Source organism: Mesoplodon bidens, assembly GCF_964165515.1.
Source record: "Mesoplodon bidens genome assembly, chromosome: 6".
Lineage (NCBI taxonomy): Eukaryota > Metazoa > Chordata > Mammalia > Artiodactyla > Ziphiidae > Mesoplodon > Mesoplodon bidens.
In genome coordinates this window covers 7480877-7504352 of record NC_138162.1, presented here as the reverse complement: position 1 = coordinate 7504352, position 23476 = coordinate 7480877, and the positions used below count along the sequence as shown (strand labels likewise).

Genomic DNA, 23476 nt, shown 5'->3' with positions numbered 1-23476 from the left:
TGGCCTCTACCCAGTAAATGCCAGTTGTATCCTCCCAGTCGTGACAACCAAAAATGTCTCCAGACATTACCCTCCCAGTCATCTGGGGAGTAAAATTGTCCCTGCTGGAGACCCACTGATTTGCGTAACATAATAGCTTGTGATTTTTGAGTAGCTATTATGTGCCAGGTACTGTGCTGAGTTCTTTATATCTATTACTCCTTTAATTCTCCCCAAACGTTTTGAGGTAGATCCCCTGTTATTCCATTTCAGAAGAAATGAAGTTTAGGCACAGAGAGGTTAGGTAATTTTCCCATGGTTATGCAGGTAAGTGGAATACAGAGATGGAATTCAAACCAAGAAAGGCTAGTTCCAAACTCAAGACTTTTAATCACTATTATACTGTTTTTCCATGTTTCCTGATAATATTTTCCTGACATTGAGTAAAGTTCTCAGCCAAAATTTGCTGTATACTTTAACTACAGTTAAGTGGTATACATTTCTTTGGTTTAGAGCACTGTACACCAAACATATAGAGATAATAGATAACTGGTACAGTTGAACAACTCCACACACATATTGGAGAGTGTCTGGGACTTGTTCTATGGTCTTTATATTGTAGAACCTATTTTATTTAAGCCATTGGCTCTTACATCAGTGACCACTTTTCTTTTTAATTAATTAATTCATTGATTTACTTTTGGCTGTGTTGGGTCTTCGTTGCTGTGCGCGGGCTTTCTCTAGTTGCTGCGAGCGGGGGGCTACTCTTCTTTGCAGTGTGTGGGCTTCTCATTGTGGTGGATTCTCTTGTTGTGGAGCACGGGCTCTAGGTGCACGGGCTTCAGTAGTTGTGGCTCACAGGCTCTAGAGTGCAGACTCAGTAGTTGTGGTGCATGGGCTTAGTTGCTCCGCAGCATGTGGGATCTTCCGGACTAGGGATCAAGCCCATGTGCCCTGCATTGGCAGGTAGCTTCTTAACCACTGCACCACCAGGGAAGTCCCTAGTAAGCACTTCTCTATGCCTATTTTTTATTTGCTTATTTTCATTTTAAAAAGTATAACATGTTCATTTAGAAATTAAATACAGAAAATTAGAACAAGTAGAAATATGTCACTGATCACCCAAGCTTAACTTCTGGTATATTTCCTTCAAATTTGTTAGGGTATTTATTTGTATTTATTTTATATCATTGTAGACATATTTATTTATACTCTTGTTTTTGCGCTTAAAATTGAATCTTGGGGGAGGAGGAAATGGAGTAAGTTCATCAAAAAATAGAAACTTCCAGTTATAAGATAGATAAGTACTAGGGATGTAATATACAACTTGACGACTGTTAGCTAACACAGCTATGCCATATATAGGAAAGTTAGGAGAGTACATGCTGAGAGTCTCATCACAAGAAGAAATTTTTTTTCCTTTTTTCTTTCTTTTGATTATATCTATATGAGAAGATGGATGTTGTTAGCTGAACCTACTTAATCATTTTACAATATATAAAAATCAAACCATCGTGTTTACGCCTTAAACTTTTACAGTGGTGTATGTCAATTATTTTTCAATAAAACTGGAAAAATTTGAACCTTACATAGGATTCACAATTGGCATTTTTAAATGACTAATACTCACTGAGTGTGTGTACCATAGTTTACTTCAAAATTCCTTTCAAGTTCTTTTCTGTTACAACGTTTTAGATTGCTTTCAAATCTGCTTTAATGACCATCTTTGTGCATTGTTCCTTTTTCTGTAGTTAGGGTTATTTAGTCTGATACTCTAAAAGGATAATAGGGCTTCCCTGGTGGCGCAGTGGTTGAGAGTCCGCCTGCCAATGCAGGGGACACGGGTTCGTGCCCCGGTCCGGGAAGATCCCACATGCCGCGGAGGGGCTGGGCCCGTGAGCCATGGCCGCTGAGCCTGTGTGTCCGGAGCCTGTGCTCCGCAACGAGAGAGGCCACAACAGGGAGAGGCCCGCGTAACGCAAGAAAAATAAATAAATAAATAAATAAATAAAAATAAAAGGATAATAATCAAGGTCATTATCAAGAAGCTACTGTAAAAAAAAAAAAAAAAAGAAGCTACTGTACTTTCTCTTCATCTCTGATTGTTAATACAGTTACTTTGGGTCTTTGGTATGTATGTATGTATGTATGTATGTATTTAGGCCTTCTTAGATTTTCAGTAAAGCATGTAGTGGATTATAAGGATGAAATTATTTTTTTTTTTTTTTTTTTTTTTTTTTGCGGTACGCGGGACTCTCACTGTTGTGGCCTCTCCCGTTGCGGAGCACAGGCTCCGGACGCGCAGGCTCAGCGGCCATGGCTCACGGGCCCAGCCGCTCCGCGGCACGTGGGATCTTCCCGGACCGGGGCACGAACCCGTGTGCCCTGCATCGGCAGGCGGACTCTCAACCACTGCGCCACCAGGGAAGCCCCTCTGAAATTATTTTTGATTGCTTAGATCAGTTGACATTCAAGTTGAGCTTAACCTTCTTCTTCCCTCTAGGATGTTTTAGAAGAATGTCTGTCTCTTCCCAAGCTGTCTTCTTACTCTGGATGGGTAGTAGATCATGTCCTACCCCATATGCAAGAGAACCCACCTCCCTCTGAGACTTCAACACCCCCTAGATCTACTTCAGCCCTCGGCCAGCCTTCATTCGTTCCCAAATCTCCTGTCAGAGATCCTGCCTTCTCACCAGCCTCCTCAGCAACACCAAATGGAACCAAGGTAAGGCTTTTGATCAGCTTAAGACAAAAGACAAGGGTGGCTGCAAAGTTGAAGTGTTTAACATTGTCATACTACAGTGACCTTACTCTGGAGAAAATAATGGTTGCTTCTTCGAATTCTTGTAGCTGTTTGTAGCGACAGTGTTTTCCACATCACCCAGTGTTCTCTTTATGAAGACCCAGAGAGAGAAATTCCTCTTTATTCTTAGTACCAAGAATAGTAATTAATTTCATGAGCAAGTGGATTTTTTCTCATGAGCATTGCATCTGTCTAACTCAACAAGGTCTCCCTTTTTGTTGTTGGCTGCTGGAAAGCTTAGAGTGAATTTTATACTTGCTCTTAGATTTACATACCTTATTGTTGCTTCTGTATGAGTTTTTACCTTCTTTCTGGCTCTATTTTGTTCCTGCCTTTGTTTCTCCCACTTAAAACAGTTAAATTGTTGCCGGTGCTCTTCTCTGCTCTTCTCTTTTCTCTTCTCTTCTCTTTCTTTGTATCTCTAGAGGTATTTATTTATTTATTTATGGCTGCATTGGGTCTTAGTTGCTGCACACGGGTTTTCTCTAGTTGCAACGAGCGGGGGCTAGTCTTTGTTGCGGTGTGCGGGCTTCTCATTGCAGTGACTTCTCTTGTTGCGGAGCATAGGCTCTAGGCATGCGGGCTTCAGTAGTTGTGGCTTGCAGGCTCTAGAGCACAGGCTCAGTGGTTTTGGTGCACAGGCTTAGTTGCTCCGCGGCATGTGGGATTTTCCTGGACCAGGGCTCAAACCCATGTCCCCTGCACCGGCAGGAGGATTCTTAACCACTGCACCACCAGGGAAGTCCTGTTGTTATGTTTTATGTCCCTTTATAAGCTGCATTAAATCCTTTCTGGATCAAAGTAAAGTATAACAAATAAGTATTTGGCCTAGAATGTAAAGAGTTAATAGAAAAAAAGTCATCTAAACTTCTAAGCACTATTGTGCTTTTTCAAGTTTTAGATTTTTTTTTTTTTTTTTTTTTTTTTTTTCTTTTTGCGGTATGCGGGCCTCTCACTGTTGTGGCCTCTCCCGTTGCGGAGCACAGGCTCCGGATGCGCAGGCCCAGCGGCCATGGCTCACGGGCCCAGCCACTCCGCGGCATATGGGATCCTCCCAGACCGGGGCACGAACCCGTATCCCCCGCATCGGCAGGCGGACTCTCAACCACTGCGCCACCAGGGAGGCCCCAAGTTTTAGATTTTTGTGCCAGCAAAATAAGACTAGGCAACTTTTTAGAAAGGTAGAGATTACATTTTTCACATTTAGCTTCCAAAAGACAAAGTTCTTTGTTCTTTTTGTTCATACTCACTGCAGAATTTTGTTTACTGAAAATATATTATCAATTCAACGAAAGGAATAAGTTAAATCTCCCTATGGTTTCATCATTTCAGTCATCAGTTACTCCTTTCCAGTTTCATGTGCCTGCATCCTTGTACCTTGGCATAATTAAGTTGTACGTGCACTCTCATGTTCTGCTTTTCCTTCCTAACTTTATTTTGTTCATGAACTATTTGAATTATTTGTTCACATAATTTCCACCTTTGTAAATGTCTACTTAGAGGATATGTAATATCCTGTAATTTATTAAACTGCTCCTTTATTATTAAGCATTTATATTTTTCCATTTCATTGCTTTTAAAGATATTACACTGAGAAACTTTCTGCAGAGAGATTTTTCCGTTTTTAATCTTAAAATATGTCTTCTAGCTAATATCTTAAAATAAATGCCCAAATGATTTGACTGGCATCAAAGATAAAAGGGTATGAACATTTTTTAAAATTTTAAATCTTTTTTTAATTGTAAAATATTCATGACATAAAATTTACCATTTAACCATTTTTTAGAGTACAATTCAGTGGCATTAAGTACATTCATAGTGTTGTGTGGCCATCACCATTATCCATCTCCAGAACTTTTTCATCATCCAAAACTAAAAACACTACACTCATTAATCAATAACTCCAGGACTTCCCTGGTGGTGCAGTGGTTAAGAATCCGCCTGCCAAGGCAGGGGACACAGGTTCGATCCCTGGTGTGGGAAGATACTACATGCCATGGAGCAGCTAAGTCTGCGAGCCACAACTACTGAGCCTGCATGCCACAGCTACTGAAGCCCACGCGCCTAGAGCTCATGCTCCACAACAAGAGAAGCCACCGCAATGAGAAGTCTGTGTGCCACAACGAAGAGTAGCCCCCACTCACCACAACTAGAGAAAGGCCGCGCACAGCAATGAAGACCCAATGCAGCCATCAATCAATCAATCAATCAATCACTCAATCAATCAATCCTTATTTCCCCCTACCCCCAGTCCCTAGCAACCACCATTCTACTTTCTGTCTATGAATTTGACCATTTTAGGTACTTCATATAAGTGGAATCATGTAATGTTTGTCATTTTGTGACTGGTTTATTTCACTTAGCATAACGTCTTCAAGGTTCATCCATGTTGTCGCATGTGTCAGAATTTCCTTCCTTTTAAGGCTGAATAATATTCCACTGTGTGTACCACGTTTTGTTTATTCATTCATCTGTCACTGGATGTTTAGCTTGCTTCCACCTTTTGGCTATTGGTGACTAGTGCTGCTATGAATATGCATGTACATGTATTAGTTTGAGTACCTGTTTTCAATTCTTTGGGGTGTGTACCCAGAAGTAGAATTGACGGATCATGTGGTAATTCTATGTTTAAATTTTTGAGGAACCATCATATTGTTTTCCACGGCGGCTGTATCATTTTACATTCCTACTAACAGTGCACAAGGGTTTCAGTTTCTCCACATCTTTGCTAACATTTGTTATTTGCTGGGTTGTTTTTGTTTGTTTGTTTGTTTTTATTTTGTTTTGTTTTATAAAAACCATCCTAGTGGGCATGAAGTGTATCATTGTGGTTTTGATTTGCATTTCCCTAAATGATTAGTGATGTTGAGCATATTTTCATGTGCTTATTAGCCATTTGTATATCTTCTTTGGAGAAATGTCTTTGCAAGAGTTATTCACAATAAGAAATAATTTATTGTACAGTAAATAATAATCCTAAAGAATAATACAGGACAGAGATGATTATTCATATTATGAAAGACTGCATGATTACATACATAAAAAGTTTACTTTTTAGTTTATATTTCACACTTCATCTTTAAAAATATTAGTCTTTAAAAAATATTTCTAGCAATTGAACATCATAGACACAAAAATGAACTTTAGCCTAAACTTTACAACTTACATAAAAATTAACTCAAAATGATCATGAACTTAAATGTAAAACTATAAGACCTTTAGGGAAAAAAAAAAGCATAATCAGAACCTAGGACTAGGTGAAGAGTTTTTAGATTTGACACTAAAAACTTAATCGGGCTTCCCTGGTGGTGCAGTGGTTGAGAGTCTGCCTGCCGATGCAGGGGACACCGGTTCGTGCCCCGGTCTGGGAGGATCCCACATGCCACGGAGCGGCTGGGCCCGTGAGCCATGGCCACTGAGCCTGCGCGTCCAGAGCCTGTGCTCCGCGGCGGGAGAGGCCACAACAGTGAGGGGCCCGCGTACCGCAAAAAAAGAACCAAAAAAAACGTAATCCATAGAAGGAAAAATTAATAAAGTGGACCTCATCAAATGAAAAGCGTGGCTCAGTGAATGACCTTGTGAAGAGGATGATCAGACAAGCTACTCACTGAGAGAAAGTAGTTGCAAACGACGTATCTGACAAAGGTTTATGTATCTAGAATATATTTAAAATATATATCGAGACTATATATTTAGAATATATTTTTTAAACTCTTAAAACTCAAAGGTTAAACAAAAACTTTCTAACCTTCAGTTAGAAAATGAGCAAAAGATATGAACAGACATTTCACCTAAGACAATATATAGACAATATAAGTACATGAAAATATGTTCACCATCATTAGCCATTAAAGAAATGCAAATTAAAACCAGGACGAAGTAGCACTACACACCTATCAGAATGGTTAAAATAAAAAATAGTGACACCACCAAATGCTGACAGTGATGTGGAGAATCTGGATCACTCATGTATTTTGGGTGGAAATGTGGAATGATACAGGCAGTTTGAAAACAGTTTGGCTCAGTTTCTTATAAAACTAAATAGGTACTTAACTATATGACCTAGCAATTGCATTCTTGGGCATTTTTCCCAGAGAAATCAAAACTTATATTTACATAAAAATCTGTATACCAGTGATCATAGGAGCTTTATTTATTATATCCCAAGCTGGAAACAGTGAAATGTCTTTCAACAGATGAATGGTTAAACAAGCTGGTACATCTCTATCATGGAATACTACTGGCAATAAAAAGGAACAAGTCCTTGATAATATGCAACAACGTAGGATCTCAGAGGCATTATACGAAGTGAAAAAGTCAGTCTCAAAAGACTATGTGCTGTATGGTTCCATTTATTTAACGTTCTTGAAATTCTATCATTATAGAGATGGAGAACAGATTAGCGATATAAAGGTGTGGCACAAGGAAGCTTTATGGTGATGGAACAGTTCTGTACTTTGGGATGGTGGTTACACATGTGATAAAATTGCATAAAACTATACACGTACCCAAATGAATTCCTGTAAAACCTGGTGAAATCTGAATAAGTTCTGTGGCTCGTACCGTCAATTTACTGTTTCCAACTTCCTGTAAATTATAATTATTTCAAAATTTAAAAAAAAATTAAGGGCTTCCCTGGTGGCTCAGTGGTTGAGAGTCCGCCTGCCGATGCAGGGGACACGGGTTCATGCCCCGGTCCGGGAAGATCCCACATACCGCGGAGCGGCTGGGCCCGTGAGCCATGGCTGCTGGGCCTGCGCGTCCGGAGCCTGTGCTCTGCAATGGGAGAGGCCACAGCAGTGAGAGGCCCGCGTACCGCAAAAAAAAAAAAAAAAATTAAGTTCCTATGAGCAGCTTCTCAGAGGCATCAGTTTCTAGTTCGGATCCTGCCAACAGTGTGGCATGCCCTCAGGCATCTTTCCCTCCTTAGGCCTCAGTTTCTTCATCTGTAAATCTGGTACTGGACTAAATTGCCAAGGTCCTCTCCAGGTATAAAATTCCGTAATTCTTAAGGTTTAAGTAAAGTTTTGGATAGCTTTATATAATGAATTGTATCATTTACAAATTTTTGATGTTTAAGTAACAGAAACCCAGTTTAAACTCGCTTAAGCAAAACAAGGGAGTCAGGGGCCTCCCTGGTGGCGCAGTGGTTGAGAGTCCGCCTGCCGATGCAGGGGATATGGGTTCGTGCCCCGGTCTGGGAGGATCCCATATGCCGCGGAGCGGCTGGGCCCGTGAGCCATGGCCGCTGGGCCTGCGCATCCGGAGCCTGTGCTCCGCAACGGGAGAGGCCACAACAGTGAGAGGCCCGCATACCGCAAAAAGAAAAAAAAAAACAAAAACAAAAAAAAACAAGGGAGTCAGGGGAGAAATTAATTAGCTCATATAACGGAAATCTAGGAGTGCATTTCGAATCAATTAGATCTAGAGGATCTATTTTCTGCTTGTCTGTCCTTGATATTATTTCTCACTTGATTCAGTGACTCAGACCCAGGGCTTTGCTTCTCCATTTCTCAATTCTGTCTAACTCGTCTTGGTTTCATCTTTCAGATAGACTGTCTGGCAGGATGTCTCTTAGTAGCCCTAGAAACATGTCTTCTTAGCTTAGCATCTCCAGAATAAGAGAAAGCCATACCAAATAGCTCCATCAGGAAAATTCAGAGATGGACTCTGGCTTAGCTTAGGTCATAAGCCTCATTCCTGAAGTAGATACTGGGTACAGGGGGATAGAATACTTTGATTGCCAGGCTGGTCACATGCTTAGTGATCCCTGATGCTAGGGGGCGTGGAAGAATCGGGGATGTGGGCTGGGGTTTCTCCATCCAAACCAACCCAGCAAAAATGGCCACTTATTAGAAGAAATGGGGAAAATGTGCTGGACAAATCAAAACAAATGAGCAAGCAAAAAAAATACAAAAAACTGTCCAAAGCAAAAACATCCACTTTATTAAGGAAACCAATTAGAATAAGGTCAATATCATGAAAAGCACACTGGTTCTAACATATATTGTTTTGTTGTTGTTATTGGTTGTTCATAAGTAAGGATATGATTTTTGTTCAGATTGAATAACACCAACTTTACCGTCTTAAAAGCTTAATTTTTCCATCTTCTGTCTGTATAGGACAAATATGAGTCTCAGCATACAGAACCTATGGTACTTCAGTCCTCCCGGGGGATCAAAGTGGAAGGCTGCATCCGAATGTATGAGCTGCTGCACAGAACGAAAGGAGCAGTAAGTAACCCTTGAAGTAAGACAGGCGTGACCCTAGGGAGCCACATTTAAATGCAGTTCCTCAGGGATTATGAATGTCCACCATGTACTAATAATCATCATGCCCCACCTACTAGTAGCTCTGATTCAGCTGGGGAGATAGCATAACATAGCAGTCAAGAGTAAGCTCTCTAGGGCTTCCCTGGTGGCGCAGTGGTTGAGAGTCCGCCTGCCAACGCAGGGGACATGGGTTCGTGCCCCGGTCCGGGAGGATCCCACATGCCGCGGAGCGGCTGGGCCCGTGAGCCATGGCCGCTGAGCCTGTGCGTCCGGAGCCTGTGCTCCACAACGGGAGAGGCCACAGCAGTGAGAGGCCCACGTACTGCAAAAAAAAAAAAAGAAAGAAAGAGTAAGCTCTCTAAAGTCAAATCTGGTTTCAAATCCTACCTCTTCTATTTTACATATGACTTTGGGAAAATTACCTGGGCTTTCCTGGCTTGCATTTACTTCTCCAAAATTTGAAGATGATCTTTGTTGTCAGATAAGGTTATACTGAGAAGATTGACCTTAACAGCCTCTTGAAAAAAGAATAGCACTATTTTAATTAGTTTATTTGACTTTATTTTTTTATTAGAAAAACAATGCATGTTTTGTAAAACTTTTTCTTTTTTTAATTTTTATTTATTTATTTTTGGCTGTGTTGGGTCTTTGTTGCTGCGCGCAGGCTTTTTCTAGTTGCGGTGAGTGCGGGCTACTCTTCGTTGTGGTGCACAGGCTTCTTACTGCGGTGGCTTCTCTTGTTGTGAAGCATAGGCTCTGGGCGCGCAGGCTTCAGTAGTTGTGGCTCGTGGGCTCAGTAGTTGTGGCTCGCGGGCTCTAGAGCACAGGCTCAGTAGTTGTGGCGCACGGGCTTAGCTGCTCCACAGCATGTGGGAATCTTCCTGGGCCAGGGCTTGAACCCGTGTCTCCTGCATTGGCAGGCGGATTCTTTTTTTTTTTTTTTTTTTTTGTGGTACGCGGGCCTCTCACTGTTGTGGCCTCTCCCGTTGCAGAGCACAGGCTCCGGACGCGCAGGCTAAGTGGCCATGGCTCACGGGCCCAGCCGCTCCGCGGCATGTGGGATCTTCCCGGACCGGGGCACGAACCCGCGTCCCCTGCATCGGCAGGCGGATTCTTAACCACTGTGCCACCAGGGAAGTCCCTGTAAAACTTTTTAAAGAGTACATGAGTTTATAAATTGAAAGTCTTCTAGCATCTATCCTCATTCATTTATTCATGGAGTCACCAAATACTTATTGAGCACTTTTGTTCTAGTCCTAGATAAAACAGTGAACAGGGAATTCCCTGGCGGTCCAGTGGTTAGGACACCATGCTTTCAATGCTCATGGCCGGGTTCAATCCCTGGTTGGGGAACTAAGATCCCATAAGCTGCGTGGCATGGCCAAAAAAAAAAAAAAAAACAGTGAACAAAGTAGACGCAGTCCATGTCCTCATAGAGTTTATATGCTGGAGGGAGAAACATAGAACCAAGGTTCTAAAATATAGTTAGAAGACTATTATAATCTGAGTGAGAGACAGCAACAGTCATTGAAGCATTTACTTTGACACCGGATAAAAAAGGATGACGGTTGCTTAGACTGGAGGGGAGCGGTAGCAGTGGAGATGGTGAGGGAGAGAAAGACAGGTTCTTCTTGGGTTTTCTCAGCTCTCTTCTTTCAATCATCACTCCTGCATGGACTTTCTGTCCTCCAGATGCAAGTAGAAAGTTTTTCCTTGCTGATAATCTTCCTCATGTGCTGTCTGTTGTTGAGTCTTTTTTTTTCTTCCCAACTTTTTTTTTTTTTTTTTTTTTTTTGCGGTACACGGGCCTCTCACTGTTGTGGCCTCTTCCATTGCGGAGCACAGGCTCCGGACGCACAAGCTCAGCTGCCATGGCTCATGGGCCCAGCCACTCGACGGCATGTGGGACCTTCCCGGAGTGGGGCACGAACCCGTGTCCCCTGCATCGGCAGGCGGACTCTCAACCACTGTGCCACCAGGGAAGCCCCCAACTTTTAATTAAACAGTCTCAGAGGAGAGGATATATATATATATTTTTTTTTGTGTGTGTGTGTTCAATTTGCCGCCTTCTACTGGAAGTTTTTTTTTCTTCTTGTAAATTTATTTATTTATTTATTTACTTACTTACTTACTTATTTTTGGCTGAGTTGGGTCTTTGTTGCTGCGCACGGGCCCTCCCTAGTTTCAGCGAGTGGGGGCCACTCCTCGCTGCAGTGCACAGGCTTCTTATTGCAGTGGCCTCTCTTGTTGCAGAGTATGGGCTCTAGGTATATGGGCTTCAGTAGCTGAGGCTCGAGGGCTCTAGAGCGCAGCAACAGCCGTGGTGCACAGGCTTAGTTGCTCCACGGCACATGGGATCTTCCTGGACCAGGGCTTGAACCGGTGTCCCCTTCTTTGGCAGGCAGATTCTTAACCACTTTGCTACCAGGGAAGCCCTACTAGAAGTGTTAAAATAACTTTTAAAATACAATAGCCTAATATCTTAATAATATATATTAACATGTCACCATGTCAGTGTATACAGCATGTCATCTTCCTTAAAGGCTGCAGAGTATTTTCTAGTATGACCTACTGTAATATATTTAACTATTTCCCTGTTGATTTAAATTGTTTCAAATTTATTGCCATTATCAACAGGGCTGTAATGAGCATCCTTGTACATATATCTTTTTTTTTTAATAAATTTATTTATTTTATTTATTTTTGGCTGTGTTGGGTCTTCGTTGCGACACATGGGCTTTTCATTGCAGTGGCTTCTCTTGTTGCCGAGCACGGGGGCTCTAGGCATGGGGGCTTCAGTAGTTGTGGCATGTGAGCTCAGTAGTTGTGGCTCGCGGGCTCTAGAGCATAGGCTCAGTAGTTGTGGCGCACGGGCTTGGTTGCTCCGTGGCATGTGGGATCTTCCCAGACCAGGGCTCAAACCCGTGTCCCCTGCATTGGCCGGCAGATTCTTAGCCACTGCGCCACCAGGGAAGTCCTCTTGTACATACATCTTTGCACACATATGCAAGTATTTCCTCAGGACAAATTCCTAAAATGGAATAGTGTCAAAGGATATATACACTTTAAATTTTGATAGTTAAAATGTCAAATTGCTCTTAAAAACCAAATGAGAGGGCTTCCCTGGTGGCGCAGTGGTTAAGAATCCACCTGCCAATGCAGGGGACATGGGTTCGAGCCCTGGTCCAGAAAGATCCCACAGGCCGCAGAGCAACCAAGCCCGTGTGCCACAACTACTGAGCCTGTGCTGTAGAGCCTGCATGCCACAACTACTGAAGCCTGCGCACCTAGAGCCATGCTCCTCAACAAGAGAAGCCACTGCAATGAGAAGCCCACACACTGCAATGAAGAGTAGCCCCCGCTCACAGCAACTGGAGAAAACCTGCACGCAGCGGTGAAGACCCAATGCAGCCAAAAAGAAACAAATAAATAAATTTATTTTTAGAAAAAACAAATGAGAGTACTCTTGTGAATAATAAATGGAATACCTGATACCCTTAGGTATAAAGGAAAGGGACTTTCCTAAGTGAGGGTGGAGGAAAAGACTCTAGGCAGAGATAATAACTTGAGGGAAGGAGTGAGATAGGAAAGTGCATAGCATGTTTATGGAATTCGAATAAGGATTTCTTTAGATTACCCTGAAGCTCTCATAAGAATACACAGAATGGGGGCTTCCCTGGTGGCGTGGTGGTTGAGAGTCTGCCTGCTGATGCAGGAGACACCGGTTCGTGCCCCAGTCCGGGAAGATCCCACATGCCGTGGAGCGGCAGGGCCCGTGAGCCATGGCCGCTGAGCCTGCGCGTCCGGAGCCTGTGCGCTGCAACGGGAGAGGCCACAACAGTAAGAGGCCCACGTGCCGCAAAAAAAAAAAAAAAAAAAAGAATACACAGGATGGAAATTCCCTGGTGGTCCAGTGGTTACTGAACTCCACGCCTTCACTGACGAGGGCCCAGGTTTGATCTCCAGTCAAGGAACTAAGATCCCACAAGCTGTAGAGTGTGGCCAAAAAAGAAAAAGAGTACAGTAAGCTTAAGGATGGAAGCTTAAAAGTGCAGGGCTTGGGCTTCCCTGGTGGCGCAGTGGTTGAGAGTCCGCCTGCCGATGCAGGGGACACGGGTTCATGCCCTGGTCCGGGAAGATCCCACATGCCGCAGAGCAGCTGGGCCCGTGAGCCATGGCCGCTGAGCCTGCGCGTCCGGAGCCTGTGCTCCGCAACGGGAGAGGCCACAACAGTGAGAGGCCCATGTACCGCAAAAAAAAACAAAAAACAAAAAAAACAAAAAAAAAAAGTGCAGGGCTATTTGATACTATGTTGGTGAATACCCGTCCATTCTTAGCTTATACTGGAGTGACATAAACCATGTGGGGCAAATTGGCAAAGCTTTCCACAACAGCTGAGTTTAAGGATCAACCCAAAGCGGAGAGGTGACTCAAGCAAAGGTTCCAAGAAGTAGGCAGATGATTCCATGCCCTGAAGTATCTTTGATGGAGTTAAGGGCTGATGGGAGGCCATCCCATGGGGTAAATGAGCAGGGTGTAATGGAGCTCCGGAGAGCTGGTGCTGATCCTTTGCAGGAGGGCTTGAGGCAGTGGCAGGAGGAGCAGGAGAGGCAGGCGCTGGCCCTCTCTGAGATGGCATCTGAGCAGCTGAAGCGCTTTGATGAGCGGAAGGAACTGAAGCATCACAAAGAATTCCAGGACTTACGGGAAGTGATGGAGAAGAGGTGAGTTCCCCGAATTACAACGGGAATGTCGGCATGGTCCACCGGAACTCTTTCCCTACATAAAACCCAAAGGGAAGGAGTTGAATTTCTTCTGAGTCCTTAAATATCAAAATAAAATAGCCGAAGAAGCTTGTAACCTAGAAAAATGACCAACCTTGGAAAGACGATCAATGCAACACAGAGAGGAGGCTTTTAGGAGAGGTAGAACAATTTTAGGAAGCATCCCTGACTCTTCCTCCCTCCATTTTTCATTCAGCTCCAGAGAAGCCCTGGGGCAGCAAGAGAAGCTGAAAGCTGAGCATCATCACAGGGCGAAGGTCAGAGCTTGGGAGAGTCCGTGTGGGTGTTCAGTGTCTGAGTGACGTGCCTGAGGAGTCGGGTTCCAGCACAGTCACAGAGGACCTGGCCCCTGTCATGCCACTGTGTGGCTGACTTGGGGCAGTCCTTTTGTCACTCTGGGCCTCTCTGTGAAAATAGGTAGCCCACACAGGACTGGAAGAATGTAGACAGGGAAGGCCCAGGAGCCCTTAATTTGACCGCCCTTCCTGTAGATTCTCAACCTGAAGCTGCGGGAGGCGGAGCAGCAGCGCCTGAAGCAAGTGGAGCAGGAGCGGCTCCGGAAGGAAGAGGGCCAGGTCCGCCTGCGGAACCTCTACGCCCTGCAGGAGGAGGTGCTGCACCTCAGCCAGCAGCTGGACTCCGCCGACCAGCGCAGAGACCTGCCCAGGGTTGACCTGTCTGCCTTCCGGACCCGAGGCAACCAGCTGTGTGGCCTCATCTCGGGGATCATCCGGGCCACTTCTGAGGTGAGGGGACTTCAGGAAGACTCTGTCTTTGAAATGAAGAACATTGAAAGCAAAATTGTTTTGTGATTTAAAAATAATACCTGCTTATTACCGCTTGTCATCCTCTTACCTAGAGATAACCACTGTTAGTGCTTTGTATTTCTTTTTTGCCTGTGTGTGTGTGTGTGTGTGATGCCCACTCTAAATTGGGCTAATATAGATATAATTTCTTATCTTAGGTTAAAAAAAATTTGTTTCTTCCAACTGCAAAATACTTTAGTTCATTCATTAATATAAACTGAACGCCTGCTATGCTTATGATAAAAATTAAAACCTAGGGCTTCCCTGGTGGCGCAGTGGTTGAGAGTCCGCCTGCCGATGCAGGGGACACGGGTTCGTGCCCCGGTCCGGGAAGATCCCGCATGCCGCGGAGCGGCTGGGCCCGTGAGCCATGGCCGCTGAGCCTGCGCGTCCGGAGCCTGTGCTCCGCAGCGGGAGAGGCCACAACAGTGAGAGGCCCGCGTACCACAAAAAAAAAAAAAAAAAAAAAAAATTAAAACCTAACAGAAATGTATATTGCATTTTTTCAGTTGATATGGTATTTTGAACACGTAATTACTATAGTCATTGAAGTGGTAAAACCTGCAAGTATTGCCTTGACACATAATAGGTATTCAATAAATATTTGATGAACAGATGAAATCGGATACTTCCAACATGTAACCATACCAAAATTTATTGAAAAAACATGCCTATTGGTGAATATTTAAGTTTCCATATTTTCTCTATCATGAGTAACACTGCAGTGATATCAGTTTGTGTATGTCTTATCTGTATTTTTGATTATTTCTTTGACGTAAATTCCTACAAATGGAATTACTTGGTCAAAGAACTTGAAGGTTTTTTTTTTGGTTGCACCTGGTCTTAGTTGCGGCCTACCGGCTCTTTAGTTGCAGCATATGGGCTCCTTAGTTGCAGCTCGCTGGCTCCTTAGTTGTGGCATGCATGTGGGATCTAGTTCCCTACCAGGGATCAAACCTGGGCCCCCTGCATTGGGAGTACAGAGTCTTATCCACTGAACCACTAGGGAAGTCCCAACTTTAAGGTTCTTGATTTGCATCCTAAAGTTGTACCAGTTCACACTTCTATGAATTGTATGTTCTTTTTTTTTCTTTAACTTTTTTTTTCCTTTTTTAAAATTTTTGGCCACGCTGCACAGCTTGCAGGATCTTATTTTAATTCCCCGACCAGGGATGGAATCCACACCCTCGGCAGTGAAAACATGGTGTCCTAACCACTGGACCACCAGAGAATTCCTAAATTCTATGTTCTTTGCCCTTTTTTCATATCTCTACCAGTTTGTTTTGAAAAATCAACTTATATGAGTTCTAAATATTAAGAACCTTAAACATTTATCATATTTGAGGCAGAAATTTATAGTTTACTGTTACCTTTCAATTCTCTTTTTGGCTTTTGTTTACCCTTCTTTTTGTAAAATTTCAAACCTACACGGAAATGGAGAGAAGAGCATGATGTACCTTTTGGCACCCACTCCCCAGCTCCCTCAAGAATCCGCACATGGCAGTCTCATTTCATCTATGCTGCCACCTGCACCCCTTCCTCCAGATGGTTTTACAGTAAATCTCAAACATACTACTTCATCTGCAAAATAATTTAGTATGTATCTCTAAAAGATATAACTCTCTATTACATAACCGAAACACTAATATTGTACCTAAAAAACTAATAATTCATTTAATATGATCAGATATCTAGCCAGTGTTCAAATTTCTCCAGCTGTCTCAATAATTTTTTTTTTTTTTTACAATTGGTTGGAAAATTAACATCCATACAAAGTTCAACTTTTTGGTTTGCTATGTCTTACTTAAGTCTTTTAATGTTAAGACTCCCTTATCGGGCTTCCCTGGTGGCGCAGTGGTTGAGAGTCTGCCTGCCAATGCAGGGGACACGGGTTCGAACCCTGGTCTGGGAGGATCCCGCATGCCGCGGAGCGACTGGGCCCGTGAGCCATGACTACTGAGCCTGCGAGTCTGGAGCCTGTGCTCCGCAACGGGAGAGGCCGCGACAGTGAGAGGCCCGCGCAGCGCGATGAAGAGTGGCCCCTGCTCTCCGCAACTAGAGAAAGCCCTCGCACAGAAACGAAGACCCAACGCAGCCAAATAAATAAATAAAATAAATTAAAAAAAAAAAAAAAGACTCCCTTATCTCTCTCTTTTTTCTTGCCATTGTTGAAGAATCTGGATCATTTGTTCTATAAAATTTCCTACATTCTGGAAAATTTCAATGCAATTGCTAACCCTAACCCTTGGATTTTTTTTTTTGGTAATGTCTGAAACATTTATATTAACATATTTCCATACAAATAACCCAAAGAAAGTTTAGTATTAGTTGTTTTTTGTTGGTTTGTTTGTTTATGCTGCAGGTTCTTATTAGTCATCAATTTTATACACATCAGTGTATACATATCAATCCCAGTTGCCCATTCAGCACACCACCATCCCCACCCCACCGCAGTTTCCCCCGCTTGGTGTCCGTACGTTTGTTCTCTACATCTGTGTCTCAACTTCTGCCCTGCAAACCGGTTCATCTGTACCATTTTTCTAGGTTCCACATACATGCGTTAATATACGATATTTGTTTTTCTCTTTCTGACTTCACTCTGTATGACAGTCTCTAGATCCATCCACGTCTCAACAAATGACTCAATTTCGTTCCTTTTTATGGCTGAGTAATATTCCATTGTGTATATGTACCACATCTTCTTTATCCATTCATCTGTAAATGGGCATTTAGGTTGCTTCCATGACCTGGCTATTGTAAATTGTGCTGCAATGAACATTGAGGTGCATGTGTCTGTCTTTTTTTTTTTTTTTTTGTGGTACGCGGGCCTCTCACTGTTGTGGCCTCTCCCGTTGCGGAGCACGCTCTTCGGCCATGGCTCACGGGCCTAGCCACTCTGCGGCATGTGGGATCTTCCCGGACCGGGGCACGAACCCGTGTCCCCTGCATCGGCAGGCGGACTCTCAGCCACTGCGCCACCAGGGAAGCCTGCATGTGTCTTTTTGAATTATGGTTTTCTCTGGGTATATGCCCAGTAGTGGGATTGCTGGGTCATATGGTAATTCTATTTTTAGTTTTTTAAGGAACCTCCATACTGTTCTCCATAGTGGCTGTATCAATTTACATTCCCACCAACGGTGCAAGAGGGTTCCCTTTTCTCCACACCCTCTCCAGCATCTGTTGTTTGTAGATTTTCTGATGATACCCATTCTAACTGGTGTGAGGTGATACCTCATTGTAGTTTTGATTTGCATTTCTCTAATAATCAGTGATGTTGAGCATCCTTTCATGTGTTTGTTGGCAATCTGTATGTCTTCTTTGGAGAAATGTCTGTTTAGGTCTTCTGCCCATTTTTGGATTGGGTTGTTTGTTTCTTTAATATTGAGCTGCATGAGCTGTTTATATATTTTGGAGATTAATCCTTTGTCCGTTGATTCATTTGCAAATATTTTCTCCCATTCTGAGGGTTGTCTTTTCGTCTTGTTTATGGTTTCCTTTGCTGTGCAAAAGCTTTTAAGTTTCATTAGGTCCCACTTGTTTATTTTTGTTTTTATTGCCATTACTCTAGGAGGTGGATCAAAAAAGATCTTGCTGTGATTTATGTCAAAGGGTGTTCTTCCTATGTTTTCCTCTAAGAGTTTTATAGTGCCCGGTCTTACATTTAGGTCTTGAATCTATTTTTTTTTTACATCTTTATTGAAGTATAATTGCTTAACAATGGTGTGTTAGTTTCTGCTTTATAACAAAATGAATCAGTTATACATATACATATGTTCCCACATCCCCTCCCTCTTGCGTCTCCCTTCCACCCTCCCTATCCCACCCCTCCAGGCGGTCACAAAGCACCGAGCTGATCTCCCTGTACTATGCGGCTGCTTCCCACTAGCTATCTACCTTATATTTGGTAGTGTATATATGTCCATGCCTCTCTTTCTCTTTGTCACAGCTTACCCTCCCCCCTCCCCATATCCTCAAGTCCATTCTCTAGTAGGTCTGTGTCTTTATTCCTGTCTTACCCCTAGGTTCTTCATGACATTTTTTTTCTTCTTAAATTCCATATATATGTGTTAGCATATGGTATTTGTCTTTCTCTTTCTGACTTACTTCACTCTGTATGACAGACTCTAGGTCTATCCACCTCATTACAAATAGCTCTATTTCGTTTCTTTTTATGGCTGAGTAATATTCCATTGTATATATGTGCCACATCTTCTTTATCCATTCATCTGATGATGGACATTTAGGTTGTTTCCATCTCCAGCCTATTGTAAATAGGGCTGCCATGAACATTTTGGTACATGACTCTTTTTGAATTATGGTTTTCTCAGGGTATATGCCCAGTAGTGGGATTGCTGGGTCATATGGTAATTCTATTTGTAGTTTTTTAAGGAACCTCCATACTGTTCTCCATAGTGGCTGTACCAATTCACATTCCCACCAGCTGTGCAAGAGTGTTCCCTTTTTTCCACAACCTCTCCAGCATTTATTGTTTCTAGATTTTTTGATGATGGCCATTCTGACTGGTGTGAGATGATATCTCATTGTAGTTTTGATTTGCATTTCTCTAATGATTAAAGACGTTGAGCATTCTTTCATGTGTTTGTTGGCAGTCTGTATATCTTCTGTGGAGAAATGTCTATTTAGGTCTTCTGCCCATTTTTGGATTGGGTTGTTTGTTTTTTTGTTATTGAGCTGCATGAGCTGCTTATAAATTTTAGAGATTAATCCTTTGTCAGTTGCTTCATTTGCAAATATTTTCTCCCATTCTGAGGGTTGTCTTTTCGTCTTGTTTATGGTTTCCTTTGCTGTGCAAAAGCTTTTAAGTTTCATTAGGTCCCACTTGTTTATTTTTGTTTTTATTGCCATTACTCTAGGAGGTGGATCAAAAAAGATCTTGCTGTGATTTATGTCAAAGAGTGTTCTTCCTATGTTTTCCTCTAAGAGTTTTATAGTGTCCAGTCTTACATTTAGGTCTCGAATCTATTTTGAGTTTATTTTTGTGTATGGTGTTAAGGAGTGTTCTAATTTCATTCTTTTACATGTAGCTGGCCAGTTTTCCCAGCACCACTTATTAAAGAGACTGTCTTTTCTCCATTGCATATCTTTCTTCCTTTGTCATAGATGAGTTAGCCATAGGTGTGTGGGTTTATCTCTGGGCTTTCTATCTTGTTCCATTGATCTATGTTTCTGTTTTTGTGCCAGTACCATATTGTCTTGATTACTGTAGCTTTGTAGTATAGTCTGAAGTCAGGGAGTCTGATTCCTCCAGCTCCGTTTTCTTCCCTCAAGACTGCTTTGGCTATTTGGGGTCTTTTGTGTCTCTGTACAAATTTTAAGATGATTTGTTCTAGTTTCATAAAAAATGCCATTGGTAATTTGATAAGGATTGCATTGAATCTGTAGATTGCTTTGGGTAGTATAGTCATTTTCACAATATTGATTCTTCCAATCTAAGAACATGGTATTTCTCTCCATCTGTTGGTATCATCTTTAATTTCTTTCATCAGCGTCTTATAGTTTTCTGCATACAGGTATTTTATCTGCCTAGGTAGGTTTATTCCTAGGTATTTTATTCTTTTTGTTTCAGTGGTAAATGGTTTCCATAATTTCTCTTTTAGATTTTTCATCATTAGTGTATAGGAATGCAAGAGATTTCTGTGCATTAATTTTGTATCCTGCAACTTTACCAAATTCATTGATTAGCTCTAGTAGTTTTCTGGTGGCATTTTTAGGATTCTCTATGTATAGAGAATGTATGTCATCTGCAGACAGTGACATTTTACTTCTTCTTTTCCAATTTGTATTCCTTTTATTTCTTTTTCTTCTCTGATTGCCGTGGCTAGGACTTCCAAAACTATGTTGAATCATAGTGGTGAGAGTGGACACCTTTGTCTTGTTCCTAATCTTATAGGAAATGCTTTCAGTTTTTCACCATTGTGAATGATGTTTGCTGTGGGTTTGTCATCTATGGCCTCTATTATGTTGAGGTAGGTTCCCTCTATGCCCACTTTCTGGAGAGTTTTTATCATAAATGGGTGTTGAATTTTGTCAGAAGCTTTTTCTGCATCTATTGAGGTGATCATATGGTTTTTATTCTTCAGTTTGTTAATATGGTGTGTCTCATTGATTGATTTGCATATACTGAAGAATCCTTGCATCCCTGGGATAAATCCCACTTGATCATGGTGTATGATCCTTTTAATGTGTTGTTGGATTCTGTTTGCTAGTATTTTTTTTTTTTTTTTTTTGCGATATGCGGGCCTCTCACCGTTGTGGCCTCTCCCATTGCGGAGCACAGGCTCCAGACGCGCAGGCTCAGCGGCCATGGCTCACGGGCCCAGCCGCTCCGCGGCATGTGGAATCTTCCCAGACCGGGGCACGAACCCGTGTCCTCTGCATCGGCAGGCGGACTCTCAACCACTGCGCCACCAGGGAAGCCCACTAGTATTTTTTTGAGGATTTTTGCATCTATATTCATCAGTGTTACTGGTCTGTAATTTTCTTTTTTTTGTAGTATCTTTGTCTGGTTTTGGTATCAGGATGATGGTGGCCTCATAGAATGAGTTTGGGAGTGTTCCTTCCTCCACAATTTTTTGGAAGAGTTTGAGAAGGATAGGTGTTAGCTCTTCTCTAAATGTTTGATAGAATTCACCTGTGAAGCCATCTGGTCCTGAACTTTTGTTTGTTGGAAAATTTTAAATCACAGTTTTAATTTCATTACTTGTGATTGGTCTGTTCATATTTTCTGCTTCTTCCTGGTTCAGTCTTGGAAGGTTATACCTTTCTAAGAATTTGTCCATTTCTTCCAGGTTGTCCATTTTATTGGAAAAGAGCTGCTGGTAGTAGTCTCTTAAGATGCTTTTTATTTCTGCGGTGTCTGTTGTAACTTCTCCTTTTTCATTTCTAATTTTATTGATTTGAGTCCTCTCCCTCTTTTTCTTGATGAGTCTGGCTAATGGTTTATCAATTTTGTTTATCTTCTCAGAGAACCAGCTTCTAGTTTTTGTTTGTTTGTTTGTTTGTTTTGCGGTACGCAGGCCTCTCACTGTTGTGGCCTCCCATTGCGGAGCACAGGCTCCAGACGCGCAGGCTCAGCGGCCATGGCTCACGGGCCCAGCCGCTCCGCAGCATGTGGGATCTTCCCGGACCGGGGCACGAACCCGTGTCCCCTGCATCGGCAGGTGGACTCTGAACCACTGCGCCACCAGGGAAGCCCCAGCTTTTAGTTTTATTGATCTTTGCTATTGTTTTCTTTGTTTCTATTTCATTTATTTCTGCTCTGATCTTTATGATTTCTTTCCTTCTGCTAACTTTGGGTTTTGTTTGTTCTTCTTTCTCTAGTTCCTTTAGGTGTAAGGTTAGATTGTTTATTTGAGATTTTTCTTGTTTCTTGAGGTAGGCTTGTATAGCTATAAACTTCCCTCTTAGAACTGCTTTTGCTGCATCCCATAGGTTTTGGATCGTCGTGTTTTCATTGTCATTTGTCTCTAGGTATTTTTTGATTTCCTCTTTGATTTCTTCAGTGGTCTCTTAGTTATTTAGTAACGTATTGTTTAGCCTACATGTGTTTGTACTTTTTATGTTTTTTCCCCTGTAATTCATTTCTAATCTCATACCATTGTGGCCAGAAAAGATGCTTGATGTGATTTCAATTTTCTTAAATTTACTGAGGCTTAATTTGTGACCCAAGATGTGATCTATCCTGGAGAATGTTCAGTGCGCACTTGAGAAGAAAGTGTAATCTGCTGTTTTTGGATGGAATGTCCTATAAATATCAATTAAATCTATCTGGTCTATTGTGTCATTTAATGCTTCTGTTTCCTTACTTGTTTTCACTTTGGATGATCTGTCCATTGGTGTAAGTGAGGTGTTAAAAGTCCCCCACTATTATTGTGTTACTGTCGATTTCCTGTTTTATAGCTGTTAGCAGTTGCCTTATGTATTGAGGTGCCCCTATGTTGGGTGCATATATAATTGTTATATCTTCTTCTTGGATTGATCCCTTGATCATTATGTAGTGTCCTTCCTTGTCTCTTGTAACACTCTTTATTTTAAAGTCTATTTTATCTGATATGAGTATAGCTACTCCAGCTTTCTTTTTTTTTTTTTTTGGCGGTACGCGGGCCTCTCACTGTTGTGGCCTCTCCTGTTGTGGAGCACAGGCTCCAGACGCGCAGGCTCAGCAGCCATGGCTCGCGGGCCCAGCCGCTCCGTGGCATGTGGGATCTTCCCGGACCGGGGCACGAACCCGTGTCCCCTGCATCGGCAGGCGGACTCTCAACCACTGCGCCACCAGGGAAGCCCCCTTATGACATTTTTGGTGTAAGAATGCTTTGGGTTTTTTCCCCCTCACTTAATCCACCTGGAATTTATTTCATGGTTGGTGGGAGATAAAATATGTGAAATGTTATGCTGTAAAATATTCACACTATTTTATTACCACTTTCCCTCCTGATTTGTAAATATCTCTTATCACACTACATAGTATCCTAGGAGCTCTTTCTCAGTATTGCTTTTTTAAATTTTTATTTTATATTGGAGCAGAGTTGACTAACAATGTTGTGTTAGCTTCCGGTGTACAGCAAAGTGATTCAGTTATACATATACATGTGTCTATTCAGTATTTTTTTCTGTTTCCTTGATGATGTGTTTTTATTCTTATATCAGGATCATTCTAATTTAATTGATATAGCTTTATAATACATTTTAGTACCTAAAAGACAAAACTTATCATGAATATCCTGTAGAATTTTTTTGTTGCTGTTGTTTTACTATCTGGCACAAGTTGGTTTAATATAAGAGTTCAGGGACTTCCCTGGTGGCACAGTGGTT

At 42.2% G+C, this 23476-nt stretch overlaps 1 protein-coding gene across 1 annotated transcript in view; it reads left to right on the top strand.

Moving 5' to 3' along the window:
- The window catches only part of GLE1 (GLE1 RNA export mediator), a 43992-nt gene that overhangs the window by 4781 nt on the left and 15735 nt on the right, over positions 1-23476 (top strand). Inside the window, exons 2-6 of the mRNA XM_081237783.1 lie at positions 2483-2704; positions 8905-9015; positions 13630-13778; positions 14035-14095; positions 14330-14584. Of these exons, the coding sequence (XP_081093909.1) occupies positions 2483-2704; positions 8905-9015; positions 13630-13778; positions 14035-14095; positions 14330-14584 (798 nt within the window). The remainder of the gene's footprint in view (positions 1-2482; positions 2705-8904; positions 9016-13629; positions 13779-14034; positions 14096-14329; positions 14585-23476) is intronic.